We start from the raw sequence: 21301 nt of genomic DNA on the forward strand, positions 1-21301 counted from the left end.
TTCCGATTACTGCTTATACTCTTACTACTTCTACCACTATGAGATTTGAATCGACAACTGCATCTCTGTGCTAATGTGGTATGTCAACTTGGACTGATGTACGTACGTACGAAGTTCCACGTTGTTGCTGACTAACTCGCAGATGGCCTAACTCTTTTATCCTACACACAGCAACAAATGCAGGTAACGAAACTCAGTGTAACAATAGGCCTCAACATGCACAAGAGAAAAAGCAAGATCCCTAAATGTAACACCAACCAAGCTACACTTTATGGCCAGGTTCTGGAACAGGTGGAAAGTTTTACGTAATTGGAATGTATCACTGATAACCAATGAGAATATGACGCAGGTGTGAAGGCACAGGTCTGCAAAGCAAGGTCTGAATTATTACAAGTGAAAAACATGTGGAACTCAAAACAACTGTCAGTCAACATCAAAGTCATAATCTTCAATACAAATGTTACGACATTTCGATTGTATAGAGCTGATACTTAGAGAACTACTAAAACCATCACCAAATAGATACAGGTATTTATAAATTGTCTGTACAAGATAGGCCAAATCTGTTGGCCAGATATCATCAGCAATAACCTATTACGGCAGAGAATAAACGAGCTCCCAGATGAAGAGGAAATCGGGAAAAGACGTTAGGATTGGGTAGGACGTACATTTTGGAAATAATCAGACTGCATCACGAGGTAAATCTTAACTTGGAGACCTGAAGATAAAAAACTGAGGCAGATCAAAAACCTCACTGCGCAGGGAACTGGATGCAGATACCAAATGAATAAATAGGACTTGAAGACAACTGGAAATGGGAGCACAGGACAGCGTTGGTTGGAGAATCCTGGTTGGTGGCTTACGCTCCACGAAGAGGCGTAAATAAGTAATATGGTAACTTGGACTAAGTCACTTTTGTGCCAGATCTTACATTGATCAGATTGACTTAAGAAAAACATCGCAACTCCTGAAGTCTACAATATATAGCTATTAGTATTCGTTGTGAAGGAGTTAGACCACATCGAAATCGAAGCGGTTAGGCCCACATTAATGAAATTGCGCTATATCACAAAATGATTAAAGTAAGTATGCGAAACATTTTGTCAGTAATTTAAAGGTAACGAACTCATTGCAGAATATGAATACTGAGTTTTATTTCTGGAAAGATTGTAGAGAATGTGGGTACACACTGCTGACGAAGGACAGTTCCAAATTGAATAGAAGTTCTATTCAGTACTCATTAACTGATGTCAGTCACTGATTTTAATCATTTTCAAAAACTGGACTTAGCACTACGAAATCCACTGGTACAGACGAGATCTGCTCTCCTTTTGGAAATAATCGCATGCACCTACACGTTCAGTCCGTCAAGGAAGTCCCACTATCTTCAGACGAGTGTTTTTTTGCAAAAGTGAGAGGATGAAAGGAGTGAACCTGATCCTTCAATCCAGTTGGATGCGGGGGACCCACCTAAAGGGAGTTGGAAAGGCTTGGTTGCGAGACAAGAGCGTACACTGACTCCAGGATCCTAAGTGAACGAACGACGTATTAACGTACGTCGGTCCCCGGCTCCTATGGTACTGGATCAGTTGAGTGTTCCACTTTCTGGAGCCTTAAGCCTTTAAGCCGAAGGCTCGGTGAGTCGCCGCCTAAGAATATCATGTTTCTACTTGTTTGTCCGAACCACAACCAGGCCATATTTAATTACAGTAATGGATTATAAGATTTGTACAAATCACCCAGTCAAATGAAGAAAAACTTTCAGTGAAACGAAAATATGCGAACAAGTTTTTGGTGTCTTGGAACCTAATGAACGCTACTGTCATCGTTACACAACGAAGGAAGTCATTTGAATAACGATATCGATTTGCTCTCCCTGTACCGCTGGAACGTCAGTTTTATTACTGGGAAAATATTTCAGCCTGAAAAAGCTGTAATGCCTTTTTAGTATCAGAAAGAAAAGACAAGTTTGTAGTAAAATCTATTAAATTTCTGAACATGTACCAATACCTCTCTAGTTGTACTTCAAGATAACTGCTATACGGTTTCGTCATTACCCTTTGTTTTCCTCAACAACCTGAACACTATCATGTTTGCTTCCATACACTTCATGTTATGCATGATTTATTATATAAATGAAAATCCTTAGTTTAAAGTAATCTGGAAGTGCATACCAACTTCTTATTATTATCATCGTTAATTAGGAACAAATTGATAATCCTTGTAAAACATTATGAATTCTATTGTTCATTTTCCAGAACATATCTTAATTATACAACGTAAGCCCCCAAATGCCCTGGAACGACCAAGAGTGGGGAGAGTCCACTCTCCTTCTCCAAATGCTCTTACATGGCCACGCGTATATAGCCTCTGTCAGGGAAGTCCTACTCACTGCCTTCTCACAGTGGCATTACTGTTGTTTACCAAATTGAGAGGACGAAAAGCCAATATCCGGTGCTTGAAACGGGTTGGTGGACACGGAATGTTCACCTAGGGGAGTTGGAAAACCCTCATTCCAAACCAATGGTGTACATGGACTGGCTCCAGTATCCTGCTGAGGGAACAAATGGCGTATGAATCAATCGTTGGTCACCGGCTACCATGGGACTGCATCTCCTCACGATGCTCCTGCACTGCCTTGTGGATCACACGTATAGGTCAAAGGCTGCGGGTGTGACCCTCTAAGGAAACTACCTGCTTCAGTCTGGGCACCTGGACAGTATCACAGCTCTCACACAAATCAATTGAGAGTTGTGCAGCGCATATGTATCTGATGCCACTTTGTACCAATATTTATGTGTTTAAATAAATAATAATAATAATAAAAATACAACGTAAATAAATGCAAATGAATAAAACTATTTAGTACATTATTATTAGTAGTAGTACTAGTAAAGTATGATTGTTAACAAGAAGAAGTGGAAGACAAAAATTGAAGTTACGAATAATTTACAATGAATGAAAACAAATTTGCCGCAATTGAAATCGAGGAAGTATAGATATAAGAACTCTCGTCTAAATTAGAACGAATAGTTTCACAGTATTTCGAGGAAGTATAGGTTGAAACCAGGAGAGAAAACAAAAGTAATCAAAGAGGTTGTGCATGCTAAAAAAAAAACACTTACACAACATGCATACACATCCTCATTACAAATGCATAAACATCAGTAACTCATATGTGTACATACATAATATATATGTTGAGATGATAGGGTTTGTCCCTTCAAAAAAATAAGCCAACATCAAGGAACCAAAGATAATTCGGTTAATCAACCCATTAGACAACTACTCTTCTATTTAATGATTAGATTTGAAAATTACATGTAAACTGCAAAACAAAACAAAACAAAACCGATGATCAAAACAAATTGACAAAAAGGGGAACATGTTGCTGTACTGGCAAATGTAGACGTGTGTGTGTGGGGGGGGATGGGTTTCACATAGAAACAAAAAAAGATTATAAGATGAACAACACTATTCTACATTGTGAGTCTACATTGTAAGAAGTGAATAAGAAGAACTAAGTCAAAAACAATTATGAAATGAAATCCAACTTAATCCAACGTTAATTAATTTGAAATGATCTTTTGTACAGTTGGTTCAGCAATTAAAAAACGTAGAATATCCGATAATGAAACAATACCTAATACTTTATTATCATTGACAACTACTAAACGATGTACCTAAAAAAGAGAAAAAAAATTGCAGTAAGAAGATAGATATAAGATGGTTGGCAAGAAAAGTTGAATTATAACATGAAAAGGTAATGATGGTGGAGTTCACTACTATTTCGATTCTGATCCAAAGCTTTTAGGATCCACCTTATCGTTCATACTTCATTACATGAAGCCAGTCAAAGAGAAAATGAAAACTTCATTGTCTATACACTACTGTTGGGGTATATGGTAGTGAAGTTACAAAGATGTGAGCATCGATGACCCCAATATTATAGGTCTTATGAGCACTGGCATCTACGGATGAATCTATCCAGCTATCATCTCCCTAATCCCACTATACTAATAATAATCACGTGTCCAATAGCGACTGGCTTCAAGATGCAATTTCGAGAGTCCTAATGAGAAGCTAAAATCAGTAGGGTTCAAATATGTCGGGTCTAAAATAGTTATCCACTGCCGACAACGGGAGAGAAGGAGATTGATTATAAATACAGTGATCTTGAGTGCTATTAGAGGTATGAGGGCAGATATCACTTCCCAGTTGCTCACACTGTGTAAAGGGTTCTTCTAGAGGTATCTGAAAAGGAAATTGGATTAGAATCGGTCTTAATGACCTAAGAGTGTGACCGCAGTGCCCAAGGGACAACTGCTTGAGGTCCCTCACACACGACCTTTTTGTGGGTAATTTTTGTGTTAGCTCCGTACTTGTTGGGACCTTACGGCCGGAGACCAATATCCGTGGGATAAGGCGAGGTATGCATTTTTAGGGTCGACCTTTTCTAACCCCACCCCTCCTTGTGGGAAGGCAGCATCGCTGTTATGCTGGTTGTCTGAAGGAAACACCTTACTGTCGTCACACCTCTGTACAGTCAGCAGTACGACTTCTCCTTTGGACCTTGGGTTCGCAGCTTTTAGTCTTACCGCTTTTCAACCGACCTGTCTGGCATGGTAGGACTTTGTGGAACGATTGTTCCAGCCAGTATAGCTCGATTGGTTCATCACGATAGGCAAGCCCGATCACCATGTCAAGGTCGAGGACAACGGGGAAGTGGAAGTGCGGCATCACAAAGTGGATGAATTTAGATATGTACACGATTGATTGCTTTAAGTTACCGCGTAGATTTAGTCTGGTTATATTAGAAGTGACTGGAAAATCGTATCAAACATTGAATTTACAAGACATCACTTACGTGGTCCAAACATTAAGCGTTGTCATTGCTGGTTGTTTCAGTGAACATCGATTCGTGATTTCAGTTACGAAAATTCTACAATCTCCAAAAACGCTCTACGCTTACAAAGATATGTTTATAAAGCTTCTATTTTCCTCATAGTTGCATACTGATTAATGATGATTAGTTATAATCAACATAGGATCTACAGCACAAGTACAATTATGCATGTGGTCAATATATATACATTTTATATTTTTTCAACTCCACCCGTAGCTCCTCCAGGGACTACTACCGGTCCCAAGCCCGGACATCTGAAGCAGATGTGAAGGCGCGCATCGGCAAAGCGAGAGCAGCATATCTACAACTGAAGAACATCTGCAACTCAAAACTATTGTCAACCAACACCAAGATCAGAATTTTCAATACAAATGTCAAGACAGTTCTACTGTATGGAGCGGAGACGTGGAGAGCTACGAAAGACATCATCCAGAAGATATAGATGTTTATTAACAGTTGTCTACGCAAAATACTTCGGATCCGTTGGCCAGACACTATCAGCAACAAGCTACTGTGGAAGACAACAAACTAGATTCCAACGGAGGAAGAAATCAGGAAGAAGCGCTGGAAGTGGATAGGATACACTTTAAGAAAATCACCCAACTGTGTTAAAAGACAAGCCCTCACGTGGAATCCTGAAGGCCAAAGGAGAAGAGGAAGACCAAATAACACATTACGCCGAAAAATGGAGACAGACATGAGAAGAATGAACAAAAATTGGATAGAACTAGAAAGGAAGGCTCAGGACATAGTGGGTTGGAGAATGCTGGTCGGCGGCCTATGCTTCATTGGGAGTAACAGGCGTAAGTAAGTATATATTTTAGCATGGTAACCTGAAATTATCAAGGAGCTAAGATGATATCGACGAGACATTCACCACAAACTATTCAAGGCATACCTTTTTTCAAATACCAATAATAAATATTATACTCATTGTACAAGCTGTTACATAACTTGACTCAACAGTTCAATAGGAAATGCTAAATAATCTGAAATGATGAATAAACATAAACACATTGGAATGTATTCATGTATTCAATTGACCTGTTCAAGTTAGTTACTTAGAAATGAATTTCTCATTCATTCAAAAAAACAAAACAATGATAGTTAGTTATTAAACAAACTAAGAATCCGGTATCAACTTACACCAGCGTCAACAATTCTATTCACAATCACTTCCAATGTATCATCTAACTGACATGTTGCAACACCTTGAAATTTCTACATAAAAATGATAAGAAAAATAAGGAATTAGTTTTTTTATGAAAAGGGAAACTATAAATTAAAACAAGGACTGTGTGTGTGTGTGCTTGTGTTGAAACCAACCTCAAAGTGTGTGTACACGCGTGATAAGACTTAGTGGAAACAATTGAATTCTTTTAATTTTACAAATGTGAAGAAGCTTGAGAAAACCTGCAAGTTGAACTGTGTGACACCGGTTCAGCACCATTGCCTACTTTGATGCGCGATGGTGGGTCGTGGGAGTGTAACTTGTAAGAAATTTAGAGGAGGGTCAAATTAAAATTTGTGAGGTGAAGATCATGTAGTTGGGCTTCATGAAGTGATCGTGATCAACAGTTGGAAATCTTAAGTGATCTAGATCAAAATCGACTGAAGTGGCCAATCAGAAATAATAAACGCTGCCTGCTTGAATATCTGGGCTACCTGTCCCTGCTATCTAGATATCTCAAAACGTTATCTGTTTCCTGTTGGGGATGTCAAATTCCCAGAACTTACTTGGTAAACGGCTTAGTTTTGTAATTTTATTTTGAAAATTTGAATTTAGCTGTTTTCGAGCCAAACGCGCTCTTTTTACCTTCACGTCATATTTCCCACTTGTAAACTATCTGAAACGCTATTGATCCATTGTTTCTTTGTGTGTGCTATTTATTAATGATGCTCAAGGATTATTTGTTGCTGTATAAATACGCTTGACTTTTTCCCTTATTTGATTTCTTGTACTCGGCTGCTTACTGAATACATATATTCCCCTACTTGCCTTGGACTTCTTCATCTAGTTAGCGGGGCCTGGGACAACAGATTAGAATAGCTTATCGTGTCATTGGCTTTCGTTCGTTACCGCGGAAATCGATTTAGTTCAAGCATATCATCCTTGTTCGTTTAAACGTATCATCATAATGTCAATCAATTGTATAACATATTCAGGTGAGTTTGTTAAAATTTTACGACATTTCGCTGTACAAGTTACAAAAATGTACAATCGGAGACATCGTGTTGGCTGGCAATATGCATTGAAAACAATGAATATTATTCAGATGTCGATTGACTGAACTGCTAACTTCGAACTGGCGATCACTCAATATTTATCGTCAATATCGATCAAGATATAATAAAAGGAAACTTGTTGAAATACTTGGTTCTGAGAATTCTATATTGTACCAAATATATAATATTGAATAAAGCTAATAAATAATAAATAAGTGAAAGTAAACTGCACTAATGGCCTTCATGAACTGTAAAATGACTTTGAGAGCAACTTGGATTTTTAGCCAATAGAAATGTCTATAATATAAATGTATCGGATAAAAACCCAACAAACGTTAGTCATAGAAATTACGCTTAATAGTACGGGTAAGGTATACAATGAATGGATGAACACTAAGAAAGACAGTTCATCGATTGAAAACGTCAACGAATTGGAAATACAGTTGAAAAGTCCATAAACTAGAGTTTCTAGTCTTTAATAATCACATGTTTATTAATGTCAAAAGTTTTAATAATTAAATATTATCAGAAAGGGGGTGGTTTTGTGGAGATTTTAGTAATTTTATAGTTGAAATCATGAGTCAATTGAAGCTAGACCACCATGGAAAACCTGGAAGCACTGGACAGCCGTTTCGTCCTATTGCACGACTTCTAAGCAGTGTACATCCACGATATCACCTCGCGAGATTCGAACCCAGGACCTATCAGTCTCGCACGCGAACATTTAACTTTTAGTTACTGGCTTCAAGAGGTATTTCCTGGAGTTCTAGTGAAAAGCAATGACCAGTGGAGTTCAACCGGATCTATTGTGAGATAGTAACTCATTGAAAACAATGGTGTATATGTCGCTCAATTTCGTGGATTAGTTGAAGTTAGACATTAACACCGTTGGATACCGACTCAGTGGTCTAGAGGTTAAGTGTTCACGCGCGGGACCGATAGGTCCTAGGTTCGAATCTCGCGACGCAGGATCTTGGATGCTCACTGCTGAGGAGTCCCACAATAGGATGAGACGGCCGTTCAATGCTTCCAGGTTTTGTATGGTAGTCTTGCTTCAATTGACTCATGATCTCAACTATTATAATCAATTATTTTGTGTTGTTTTAATCAATCAATTTAGTTGAATAATGATACATAATAATAAAAATTCAGTAAACAACAACAGCACCCACCCACACACACAAAGAAAAAGAAGAACTAAAAACAATGGTATATCAATCAATAAATGCAGATACATAAAAGAAAAATCAATTTGTACTAATAAGATAATACTAAATAGTTTCTATGAATGATGTAATCATTATTATTATTATGTGTATGTATGTATGAACAGAAGTACTTTTTATTATTGGAACCAAAATTGAACATTGAATAACAAAAGATAAACAATATATAAAGTTTGTTTATAGTTAACGATGATTCATTTATTTATAAATTATTTATATTTTAAAGATGAATGATGCAATATCATAATGTCTGTTACCTCTTGTGGAGGAACATAGACCGCACACCAGCATTCTTCATCCAACCCTGTCCTGGACAATCCTTTCCAGTTGTTATACATTCTTTTCATATCTGCTTCTATTGCCCGACGTAATGTGTTCTTTGATCTTCCTATTTTCCTCTTTCGTTACGGATTACAAGTTAGGGATTGCATCGTGATGCACATTGGTGATTTCCTCAATGTAAATCCTATCAACTTCCAACGTTTTTTCCTAATTTCCTATTCAGCTGGAAGCTGGTTTGTCCTATCTCATAAAATGCTGTTGTTGATAGTATCCGATCAGTGAATGTTGGGTATTTTTCCTAATATATTTTCTATCCATCTTCAATATCTTTTCCCAATTTCCTCCTCAGATGGAAGTTGGTTTGTTCTTTTCCACAGTAGGCTGTTGCAAATGGTATCACACCGACGGACATTAAGTATCTTGCGTAGACAATTGTTTGTAAATACTTGTACCTTCTTGACAATGGATGTAATAGTTCTCCACGTTTCAGCTCCGTACAGTAGAACTAACTGTCTTGACATTCGTATTGAAGATCCTCACTTCGAAGTTAGTTGACAGTTATTTTGAGTCCCATATGTTCTTTAATTGTAGAGATGCGGTCCCTGCTTTGCCAATCCTCGCCTTTACATCTGCATCCGATCCACCTTGTTTATCAATGATGCTTCCCAGGTACATGAATGTTTTCATAATTCTCTAAAGTATATTGTTCGAATAATTTTTTCTGGTTAGCGTTTTTTAGCGAGCTAGTTTTCGACGGGATGGGATCGCTAACCCCATGCCCAACCTTTCTCGTATATCCGGGCTTGGGATCGGCAATAGCCCCCGGAGGGGCTACAGGCAGAAGGAAGGCCTATGACAGAGTGGTTTGGAGAATGCTAATCGGCGGCCTATGTTCCATAAGGGGTAACGAGCGTAACTAAGTAAAGTATATTGTATCCAAAAGTTTCCATTACTGTTTTTTTATTCATTTGATAGGTATTAGACATTTGAATGTTGTGCTTTTTTTCATTCATTTAATATATCAGATTGTAATACACATAAGATATGTATAGAGTATACAGATATGGATTCTAGTCAAACTCATTATCCCACTTTTCAATAATGAATACTTCATAGAGGCCATTAAGTGAGGACTTTCATTTTCATTATAGGGATACCGTGAGTAGTCAAGAGGTGATGAGAGTTTTAAGATAAGTTAAGCGCTCCAATATTTATTCTAAGGTAGAATCTCACTTCTAGTAGGACGAACACATCTCAAACGTTCTTGCACTAACATCAAAGTATTTAAGAATCCTCGCATTCTGGGTCTTCAAACTCTAAAATACTGCCATACAATTCCGTATTTATAGCCTTCACCAGACAAGTCCTACTCAATAGATTCAACTGTAGGGAGGTTATAACAGAAATGAAGGAAACGAAAGCGGAATACACGTGCTTAAACCGGGCTGATGAATAGAGTTCATTTACGGGAGTAAGATAAATTTGATTTCAAATCGACGATGTGCATAGGCCCCAGGATCCTGAAAGAATGAATGGAGTACGAACTTACTCTGGCCAGTGACTACCATAGGACTAGATCTCCTTAATTATACCTTGTGGATTAAACCCTTAAATCAAAAACACCCCGGTAATTTATCCAGCCCAAGCACAAATACGATGATCAATACTCTACCACTCCTCACTAATAACTATAGCCAAATGAATAAAGGAAAATTCTTTACCTCTGCAAGACCAAATTTTTACAACTGAAAAGCATGACTTATTTCAAAAAATATCTGTACAAAAGACATGCATAATTTGGTCAGAAAAGCAATGGATAATGATCGATGAATTCCAATGATTCAATTACTAGACATATATACATATGGGCGTAACCGGGAGTTCACACTATACAACAATGCTAATATCTACCCTTATCCAAATTACAACCCACATTAATAAAAACCTTAAGAGAGAATGACATTATTATAATCTAGTGTCTTATGGAAAAGAGAACACATATAGAATAACAATACTACTAATAGTGAGTTTATTCAATCTTAAGCCAAATGTTAGAATACCTTCATATATGTATCATCAAATGAGTCAATCTTATTTTTCTCCGTACACTTCTCGTTATATTACTTTTCTCTTTTGATACTTAACTAATTATCTTTTAGTAATAGTTGATATTGTAAGCAAATATGGATAGTGGCTAGTAGTGGAATCCAGGATGCGTGTTTCGTCCTATTTGGGACTCGTCAGATGTACCTGCATCTCAAAGTTGATGTTTACTCTGAGACTCGAACCCAGTACCGTTCGCTTTAAACGCCATCGCATTATCCACTCAGCTACTGATTCCTGATAGCCACTTGCTTGTGTGATGGGGTTAAGTTTGAATTCATTTGGTATTGTTTGTTTGAATCTTCCCATTGATTTTTAGAACTGCAATTGATCAGTCTCTTATTGGTATATGTGCATAGTTGACATTGGTTAGAACACTTTAAACAGTATTATTAACTGTCCAATTAAACGAAATAATAATGAACATTTATTCAAATCACAAAGAATCACTATCATATGGCATTAGGGTGTTTCTCGAAAACAAAATAAGGGTTTTCCAAATTTAGACGCACATCAACAACATGACTTGAAAATATATGTGTTCACCAAAGTTGTCACATTATCATTTTAGCACAACGAAGTAAAAATAAGAAGATGAATTGCAAACGACATTGAAATAATGTAGTGGCGATGAATACGATTCGAAAAGATATGTATATAAGTATGCTGGGGTTCAAGATCGAGAGGAAGAAAGAGACTTAATGAGTTTGAGCTACAGTCACATTTAAGTTATTCGCTACCTACAAACGACTTGAATGGCGAATCGATGTATGCCCTCCAACTCCTGGTGAAGTTGAAAAGGCTGTAAGCGAGGGAGAGCGGCAGTACTAGATGGACCAACTCTTGAGATTTTCAAGGATGGTGATCGAGCATTCGATGGAGAATGCTGGTGGGCGGTTTATGCTCCACCACGAGAGATAACAGGAGTAAGTAAGGTCCAGTTTCAGCAATTAGACTAACTGAAATCTGAGAACTGAACATAATCCCATCTGACTGGTCTCGGTCGTTCAATGTTCCAGTCTATAAGAAAGAACAAAATATCTCTTGTGACAATCTCAGAGGAATCAGTTTAACTAATGTATTGCCTAAAATATTATCTTCAATAATACATCTATGTTTAACTGGAGATCGTGAAGACCAAATAAGAAAAAACCAGTCTGGTTTCAGAACTAGATGTAGATGTATAAACCAACTATTCACCTTTTGTCAGTTTCTGCAAAACAAACATAATTTTCGACATCCTACTATAGTTGTATTCCTTGACCTTAAGGCGGAGTTCGACTCCATTGATCAAGAGGTTCATTGGCAGTGTCTGTCATTATAAGGCAAACCAAAGAAGTACATTAACATCGTACAGGCTCTCTACTCGAACACTAATGGTCGAGTCCGAGCTTCTGGCAAACTGTCACCGGTTACTTCAAGTAGCATTCGTCAGGGTTGTTCGCTTTCCCCATTTTTATTTAAATTTGTTATAGACATCTTTTTCAGGATAATACTCTCATCATGTCATAAGATAATGCCAATTCACTAAACCAATGATGCACATGGGCTCCAGTATCCTGAGGTCAGATGTTTAGGTCAAAGGCTTCGGGTGTGGCCCCCTAAGAAAACCATCTGCTTCAGTTTGGGCACCTGGCCAGTACCACAGCCCTCACACAAATCAAATGAGATTTGTGAGGCGCATATTTATCTGGTGTCCCCTTTGTACCAATATTTATGTGTTCAAATGATAAATTACTGAGTAGTTTCATTACGATCAAAAGAACAGAAAGAACACCCCCCCCCAATCAATCAATTATATTATTTAATCAATGAATATGGCAACGTATTTAACTTATTCTATACATGACATTCCCTATATACAAACTAACTCTTCCATCAAAAAACTTTGAACAAGAAAACATCAATGTACTCATCTACAAACATACAGAATGAGAAAAAGGAATAGATATGAAGTAGAGAAAATCGATTTGAAGTGAGAGAGTAATTAAGTAAAGCCAAATAGAAAAAAGAACCTATTTGAGATAATTTGTCAATAAATCAATTCAGGATTGTTTGTTTAGATTCAGTGAATAGAACAAAATTGAAAATTAAATAGAGTTCCATATATGTAATCTAAATAATTGAGCTATTTTCAATCTGCAAAATGAAGAATTCTTTCAATACAAATGTCAAGATAGTTTTATTGTATGGAGCGGAGACGTGGAGAACTCCGAAAGACATCATCCAGGAGATGCAAGTGTTTATTAACAGTTGTCTACGCAAAATATTTCAGATCCGTTGGCCAGACACTATAAGAAACATTCTACTGCGGGAGAGAACAAACCAGACTCCATCCAGTGGAGGAAGAAATCAGGAAGAAGCGCTGGAAGTGGACAGGACATACTTTAAGAAAATCACCCAACTGTGTTACAAGACAAGCCCTCACATGGAATCCTGAAGGCCAAAGGAGAAGAGGAAGACCAAATAACACATTACGCCGACAAATGGAGACAGACATGAGAAGAATGAACAAAAACTGGATAGAACTTGAAAGGAAGGCAGAGTGAATTGGAGAATGCTGGTCGGCGGCCTATGCTCCATGGGAGTAACAGGCATAAGTAAGTAAGTAAGTAAATGAAGATTTCAGATACTGTGATAAAAAGATAGTGAAGTTAGGAAAACATGATAGTGTAATCGTATTCTTTAAAATACAATACACATGCTTTGATCAATGGAATGGTTCATTCAACTAATTTACAATTATACAGAATAAGATAAATATGATAAAATCACCAACTGAACAATTATTATTTACTTAAACGCAACTATTGGTAAAAAGGGGCACCAGATATATATGCGCCACACAAATCTCATTTCATTTGTGTGACGGCTGTGATACTGCTCAGGTGCCCAGACCGAAACAGGTGGTTCTCTTAGAGTGCCACACCCGGAGCTTTTGACTTGAAGGTTTAATCCACAAAGCAGTGGAGAAACTTAAGGAGATGCAGTCCCATGGTAGCCGGTGACCAACAATTGATTCATACGTCATTTGTTCCCTCAGCAGGATACTGGAGCCCATTGCATCACTGGTTTGGAATCAGGGTTTTCCAACTCCCCTAGATGAACTTTCCGTGTTCACCAACACGGTTAAAGCGTCGGACGTTCGCTTTTCGTCCTCTCAATTTGGTAAACAACAGTAATGCCACTGTGAGAAGGCAGTGAGTATGACTTCCCTGACAGAGGCTATATACTTGTGGCTATGTGAGAGCATTTCGAGAGAGAGAGAGTGGACTCTCTCCACTCTCGGCCGTACCAGGGCATTCAGGGGCAACTGAACAATAATGCATTATAACGGTGAATCACTACTTATCTTGTCACAATATACAGGGTCGCATAGAAAGTCTTAAAAAGACATAGAGTGTGACCAAACCAAGACACGACAACGGGTCGTTTAGTCTTTCATAATTAATCATCATACCGCGCAGCACTTCACTTTGTTCTGCTTTACGGCTGTAAAAGTGAGTTTTGAAAAAAGAACATTGTTATAGGTACTTCCGGAGCATTGCTAGAGTATTATAGTACCGCATCGATTGATGAGTCTCTGAATCATCATTAAGTGATGTAGTTAGGATATGTATTACGTTTCCTTAAACACCATACAGTATGAAGTGACGTGGCAGTAGATTGGAAGAGAATTTTGGGTGTCCAAACTAAAACATCCTATCAGTTCATAAAGTCATCAACTGTCGAACCGAGAGGTGCTGGAAGACTATCAGGCCAGGACCGGTGGCTGGGAGATATTGCTTGGAACCGATTGAAGTGGCGATAGATACACTCTTTATCTCACCTTAGATGTTGATGATAGAAATTTCTTACACACTTTTATGCTGTGAATTCATTCTTCTTTCTCGGGTCAAAATGTTCATAAATAATCTTTTCTGCTGATACCAATATTGTTATTACTTTGATTGCTCAGGGATTCGTCTGGATAACATTATGTCGCTGTACTAATATAGTGAGACAACTTGAGCCGACACACATGCGTGCAAAAACTGACTTAGTGGTCAGAATAATAATTTTATACACCCAGTAACAGTGCAACCTACACTTAGCCCTACCATATTCCGTTTATCTCCAAATATTCTTCCTGTTAATTACTTTCCTTTTTCTGAAGGTGTGGCCATTTACTAATAAGGACTCCGTGCCCTATTTGCTCCCTACATGTTCCAATTTCATCCCAAAGTGAGGCGCACAAAAGTTAGACCCAAGATGTAATTCGTCAACTTTGTATACATTTATACCCTACGATCCTTCTTGGGTTTGGTCAATCATTATGTTACCTTCATTCCTGATCTCCATCGTCTCTGTGCTCCACTAAATCACCTGCTAGAGAAGAATACAAAATGAAATTAGTCGGCGAACTATCAAGCATCATTTGAGGAAATCAAACAACTCCTAGCTTCCAATCTCTTACTGACGCATTATGAGCCTTCCCTATCAATAGCAGTTGTTTAAGATGCTTCAAACTATGGTTTTGGAGCAGTCACCTCTCACATTTTTCCTGATGGGTCTGAAAAAGCAATCTCCCATGATGCCAGATCATTGACAACAACAGGACGGAACTTTAGTCAAATCGAGAAAGACGTTCTATCAATTATCTTTGCGGTAAAAAAAAGTCCCACAATATGATATTTGGTCGGCAATTTACCCTAGTAACATTATCAGTCAGAGAAAGGGATTCCTGTTCACACGGCTAATGGACTGTAACGATAGGCAACAACACTTCTGGGTTACGATTTCACCATCAAGTATCAGCCTATTACCGCTTTTGGGCAAGTTGACGCGTTATGAAGATTGTGAGGCTCCCAGTCAAAAACGTCAGAAGTCACTCTTGTGGGAAATATAAAAGCTGAAAAAGAAGTTCATCGTACATTGGATGACGCAATCCATGGACTGTCAGTTACCTTCGAAGCTATGAAGAAAACCACTGAAACTGATAAGACATTGAGTAGAGTTAAGTGCTATCTTTCGACTAAATGGTTAAACAATCGTTTTAAAAGAGAATGTTTGCAATATTTTCGTCGATGTGACTCACTGATGGTGGTCGACTCATGTATTATGCTCGGTGATCGAATTATTGCATCACAAGGTACAGCCAGAATACTACTACTACTACTACTACTACTACTAATAATAATAATAATAATAATAATAATAATAATAATAATAATTATTATTATTATTATTATTATTATTATTATTATTATTATTGCTAATATTATTGACATGCGTTAAAAGTTACCTTGTCTTTAAGGACCAGGTACTGATTTTAAATCAGTAGTACCTAACAGTGAAAGTGAATGAAGTTAGTAATTAAGCTGATTGTAGATAAAACCACCTGATAACCGCAGTCATTATACATTCATAAACTTTACTATTCGTAGACATGCACACACATACACACACTGGGGGTATGTGTTCAAAGGTACTGTGCTATGAAGTAAAAGTTTAACGATTAAATTTCGTCAATATATACCAACATGCATTTAAGTAGTGTGAAACGTTTTGTACTATTTATAATTTTAAAAATATGTATGTGGGCTTATTATTATTATTATTATTATTATTGTCATTTATAAATACAAGCATCTTTTTCTATCTCTCAGAAAGTGGTATCAAGAACGTTTACATTACTGTTCTTCACAATGACAGATCAAAGAACGAATTGGAAAGAAAGGGGTAAAAATTGGTTCACAACATGTGATATAAAACAAACAATTGTGCAAAAAAATATTTACATTAGGGACCTCTCTGTAGACTATGAAATCATTGAAAGAAAATACATACATTGTATGTAACCCCCAAATACCCTGGTACGGCAGAGAGTGGGGAGAGTCCGCTCTCCTTCTCCAAATGCTCTCACATGGTCACGCGTATATAGCCTCTGTCAGGGAAGTCATACTCACTGCCTTCTCACAGTGGCATTACTGTTGTTTACGAAATCGAGAGGACGAAAAGCGAATATCCGGCGCTTTAACAGAGTTGGTGAATACGGAAAGTTCACCTAGGGGAGTTGGAAAACCCTGATTCCAAACCAATGGTGCACATTTGTTCCAGGATCCTGAGGGAACATATGGCGTATAAATCAATCGTTGGTCACTGGCTACCATGGGACTGCATCTCCTCACGATGCTCCACTGCTCGGATAAAGGAGGAGGGTTGAGCATGGAGTTAGCAACCCCACCCCGTAGAAAACTAACTCGCTAAAAAAAACACTAACCAGAAAAATGATTTAACAATTGAGAATGTAGAATATGTAACTGTGATGTTATTGAAAACTTCTTTCTAGATTATGTACATGGATACATGAACACTAAGAGAGAGAGAGAGAGAGAGGGGAGAGGCATACATTTGACAGTATTAATGTATACATATTTATAGACAGACTTATGAGCATTTTCAGAATAAACCATGAAAATTTCACTGAATAATAAATGAAGAATGAGAACAATAGAGACAAATACAAACAGAGATAATAAAAAAAGAGGGAATACATGTGATTTGGTTTTTGAAAGATATTACACGTATCATCCAATTAAAATAAAACAATGTTTAATTAGAGTGAAACTAATAAAAAAGGTACACTTTTCAACAACAACAACAACAACAACAGCGACAACACCACCACCAAAAAAGTAATAAAAGACACAACACAATCTTATAGTTGAATTAGTTGAAATTATGAGTCAACTCAAGCTAGATCACCATGGAAAACCTGAAAGCACTGGACGGCCGTTTCGTCCTATTATGGGACTCTTCAGCAGTGAGCATCCAAGATCCTGCCTCGCGAGATTCAAACCCACGACCTACCAGTCTCGCTCCAGAGCACTTAACCGATAGACCACTGAACCGGCATTCAACGGTGTTAATGTCTAACTTCAACCAATCCACGATGTTTGAGCGACCGTTCACCAATTATCTTCAGTGAGTTGATATCTCTACAACAGACTTGGTTGGACTCCACTGGTCACTGCTTCAATTGACTCATGATTTCAACTATGAAAATACTGAAATATCCACAAAAACCCCTTCTGATTTAAGTATTTGTCAATTAGATAAGCACCATCACAGCACCTATCGATGAACGAGTTAGATGAAAAAGTGAAATCTGCAAAAAAGGTATATGATTGTTTTCCTTAGGCAGAGACAATATATCAATGAATTTTGATCAATAAACAGGGATTTCAACAACAATAACCAGGATATTTCGTGAACTACAACCAATTCAATGTTCTAAATATCTTTATCCATAATGGTTACTAATAAGTAGTATAAATCTGTCAACTAGTATTTCCATAATTAGAGTTAAAATGAAGAACATTTCATAGAGAGAAAAAAACACAAACGATAATAATAATAATAATAATAATAATAATAATAATAATAATGAAATATCTACTCACTCCACGTCGATAATCCAAAGCTTCATATACGCTAATATCCAAATTTTGATAAGTTCGTGTAGCTGCCAAATTCTAAAAGTGTACACACCAAACATACTCATAACATAATATTGAATTTATCAATGATAAAAAAAGATAACTGGAATAAAGGTTAGCAATGGAATAAAAAGTCTCAGAGTTGAGTTTTAAGTTTCAAACTTTGCTTCATATATTCCAGCAAAAATAAACCTCAAGCAGTGAGCGGCCTATGCTCCTCCACGAGGGGTAACAGTCGTAAGTAAGTAAGTAAGTAAGTAAGTAAAAAGTTCTTAGCTTTAAAGCTGAGTACACGAACATATTGATATTCAATAGTATATTTTGGTAGAACATGGAATTCTCAGCACGAGGTATTTCAACAAGTTTCGCAAAAACAAAGCCAACCAAAAAAAAAGAAGAGAGAAAGGTGAAAAAGAAATCTGAGTCTGTACAAATTTTTAATCAGAAACATGTCCAAGAATGCAAGTTATTGACTAAGTCAAATCTAAAAACTTGTTCATTACATAGTATATTTGCTAAATAAAGTATTGTGGAGTTTTTATACCTTTCCTTGCATGCATGAATTTTAATGTATTGAATTCTCGTTTTACCAGAAGATATGCAAGGAGAAAGATGTAAATGAAGTGTATGATTGGTATCTGATAAGATAACACCTGTCAGGAGTTTGCAAGATTTTAGATGTCAATCAACCATTATATTAATAATGAGGTCAAAAGATTCACCACACACCTTGCTAACTGCCTTCAGCACACTCCGCAATACAGTAAAGTCTTTTCTCAAAAACCCGAGAAAAAATAAAGGAGAACAGTAAAGAATAATAGGTAATATGCAGGAATTTACAAATCGTAAAAATTAATGTCGATTAATCCCAAAAGCATGCAGCCTCTTAATGTAGTCAAATAGGAAACTTTCTTCGATAACAATAAAACATGAGAAAATCAAGAGAGATCAGAGGGAAAACTTACACCAAAATAAATGAGGGGTGGAGATAGCCAGTTGGTTATCTAGCTGTCAGTGTTGATGTTGATTAACCTGTTAAGTAGAAGTTGTCTTAGAATAGAGTCAAAGGCAGAAGTATAGTCCAGAAAAGCACATTGGACATACTTCTCACCCTTTTCCAAGCTGAACACTATATTATGATGCAGAAAAATAGCGGCATCTAAAGCGCTTCTTTTGTATTTTTAAGTGAACTGATAAGGATCAATGTGATCTTTTAGTGCAGGTTGAGGTAAGAGTACCAGTAATTTTTTCATTGTTTTGAGAAAAGGTGAAGTTATTGCTATGAGACTAAATATCACATTCTTATAGCCAGATACTTTCTTAGTAACTGGGATCTTTCTCTACATTTTCAGTATGATATTAGTTGAGAAAGATCTATTAAAGAGGATCGTGAATGGATAATACAGAACGTCAGCACAATTCTTAAAAAAGAGGTTTGAGATTTCATCAGGTTAGAAGACATCATCAGTTCACTCACATTTTCAAACAATTGTACTCTATTTCAAAACATAACAACTTGGTTACTGATAATAGCCAGTCAGAATTTATAACATGATGATCAGGGGTTAAATCGATCCGGAAAACAAAATTGATATTGAAGAGAATGGGATGGAGATGCTAGATCCCCAGAACTCACTTGGTAAATGACTTATTTTTGCAATTTCGTTTCAATTTTTGGATTTCTTGTTTTCAAACATAACAGAATGAGACTTAAAAAGTCAAGTAAACGCTGCTAACAGAATCTCTAAAATGAAAGGCTGAGTCAATTGAAAAATTATTTGGTACTATTTGCCGATATTTTTAAAATTTAAAACGAGCATTGATGGGGTAACTCAGAGTAACAAACTGCGAGCAAAAGTTTGTGTTGATGATGTCGTTCAGAAGGACGATGAAAGTTCCACGACCAAACCATCTAGCTCAGAGAACAAAACTCCATCAAAATCATCCACCTAAGCTACAAATCTTCTCCACCAACTTGTTCAGTGTATCTTGAGTTTCAACGGTTATCAGTTGATGATGCAAACTACCAAGATAAGTGACTAACCATATTAGTTTATTCAAAGTTAGATGTCCAGGCTGGTTTGCACTGGACGGCAATGAACGTGTGCATCATCGCCCAACTAAACAACTAGAGACATTATAACTGAGCTACTCAGGTAACGATCGATTACCATTAGGATTGAGATATTAAAATCAATCACTAATTGAGTGAGAATCAATCATGCATTAAATATGCGATGTGATTGGTTGAATCCTATCAATAACGCATGCGATGTAATCACCTAACTACGTGACTCGACACTACGGTGATATAGCCCACGTTAACGAATAGTAATCAGTACGGAACAGAGGTTCACAGTTGTTGATTGCCAAACATCATTTGACATCAAATATGAAGTTAGAACGCGATGTTAAATCCCTTCGTGATACATTTTCTACTTGAATGCTTAGATACAAAGCGATTTCATAGTGGCATCCTAGTTTACAGAAATCGTTTCTACTCCTGAAATCCAAAGGGTAAAACAAAACATGTGAATTATATGGAGGAACTTAACTTTGAAAGTTAGTTTATGTACAGGAACCATGGATGTTCATAGGAATACAAGTGACGTTAAAATTCTATAACCTTTCAAAAATAAGCCAAAGTCGTTAAAAAAAACAACAGAGATATCAATTTTCTAGTCACGATAAAAGGAACAGAATCAATAAATTCTCATATGTACTTTTGAAGTTAAAAGAAAGAGTATACCGGTCGAAATTCTTTTTGGCGTTTTTCTGGGTTTCAAAGAGGGTTTTCAAAGGAATTCTCAACGGTTTCTTACAGTGAACTATGCGAGATATCCGTCTAGCAACAAAAGGACGGGTTTACTGTGCAGCAGTCCGTTCCATCCTACTTTATGGCAGTGAAACATGGCCGATAAGAGTAGAGGATATTCGTAGGCTACTAGTATTAGATCATAGGTGTCTTCGACGCATTGCTCGTATATCCTGGGACCACCGAGTAAGTAATGCAGTTGTTAGGAAACGGGTACTAGGTAAGGATCGTAAATCGATTGATGAAGTAGCTAAACTTCATC

At 37.1% G+C, this 21301-nt stretch overlaps 1 protein-coding gene and 1 non-coding gene across 2 annotated transcripts in view; both read right to left on the minus strand.

The window, feature by feature from the left end:
- Positions 1–3081: 3081 nt before the first annotated feature.
- The window catches only part of Smp_001030 (5'-amp-activated protein kinase gamma-2 non-catalytic subunit), a gene marked incomplete at its 5' end in the record, with an annotated part of 41537 nt that continues 23317 nt past the window's right edge, over positions 3082–21301 (minus strand). The window contains 3 exons of the mRNA XM_018795196.1: positions 3082–3683; positions 6053–6127; positions 18189–18260. Of these exons, the coding sequence (XP_018649533.1) occupies positions 3570–3683; positions 6053–6127; positions 18189–18260 (261 nt within the window). The 3' untranslated portion in view covers positions 3082–3569. The remainder of the gene's footprint in view (positions 3684–6052; positions 6128–18188; positions 18261–21301) is intronic.
- Positions 10908–10979, minus strand: Smp_tRNA_00887_Pseudo_TTA.1.1. The gene has a single exon. It is a non-coding gene (tRNA).

The sequence above is a fragment of the Schistosoma mansoni genome, chromosome 1 (assembly GCF_000237925.1).
Source record: "Schistosoma mansoni strain Puerto Rico chromosome 1, complete genome".
In the NCBI taxonomy this organism is placed as follows: Eukaryota; Metazoa; Platyhelminthes; class Trematoda; order Strigeidida; family Schistosomatidae; genus Schistosoma; species Schistosoma mansoni.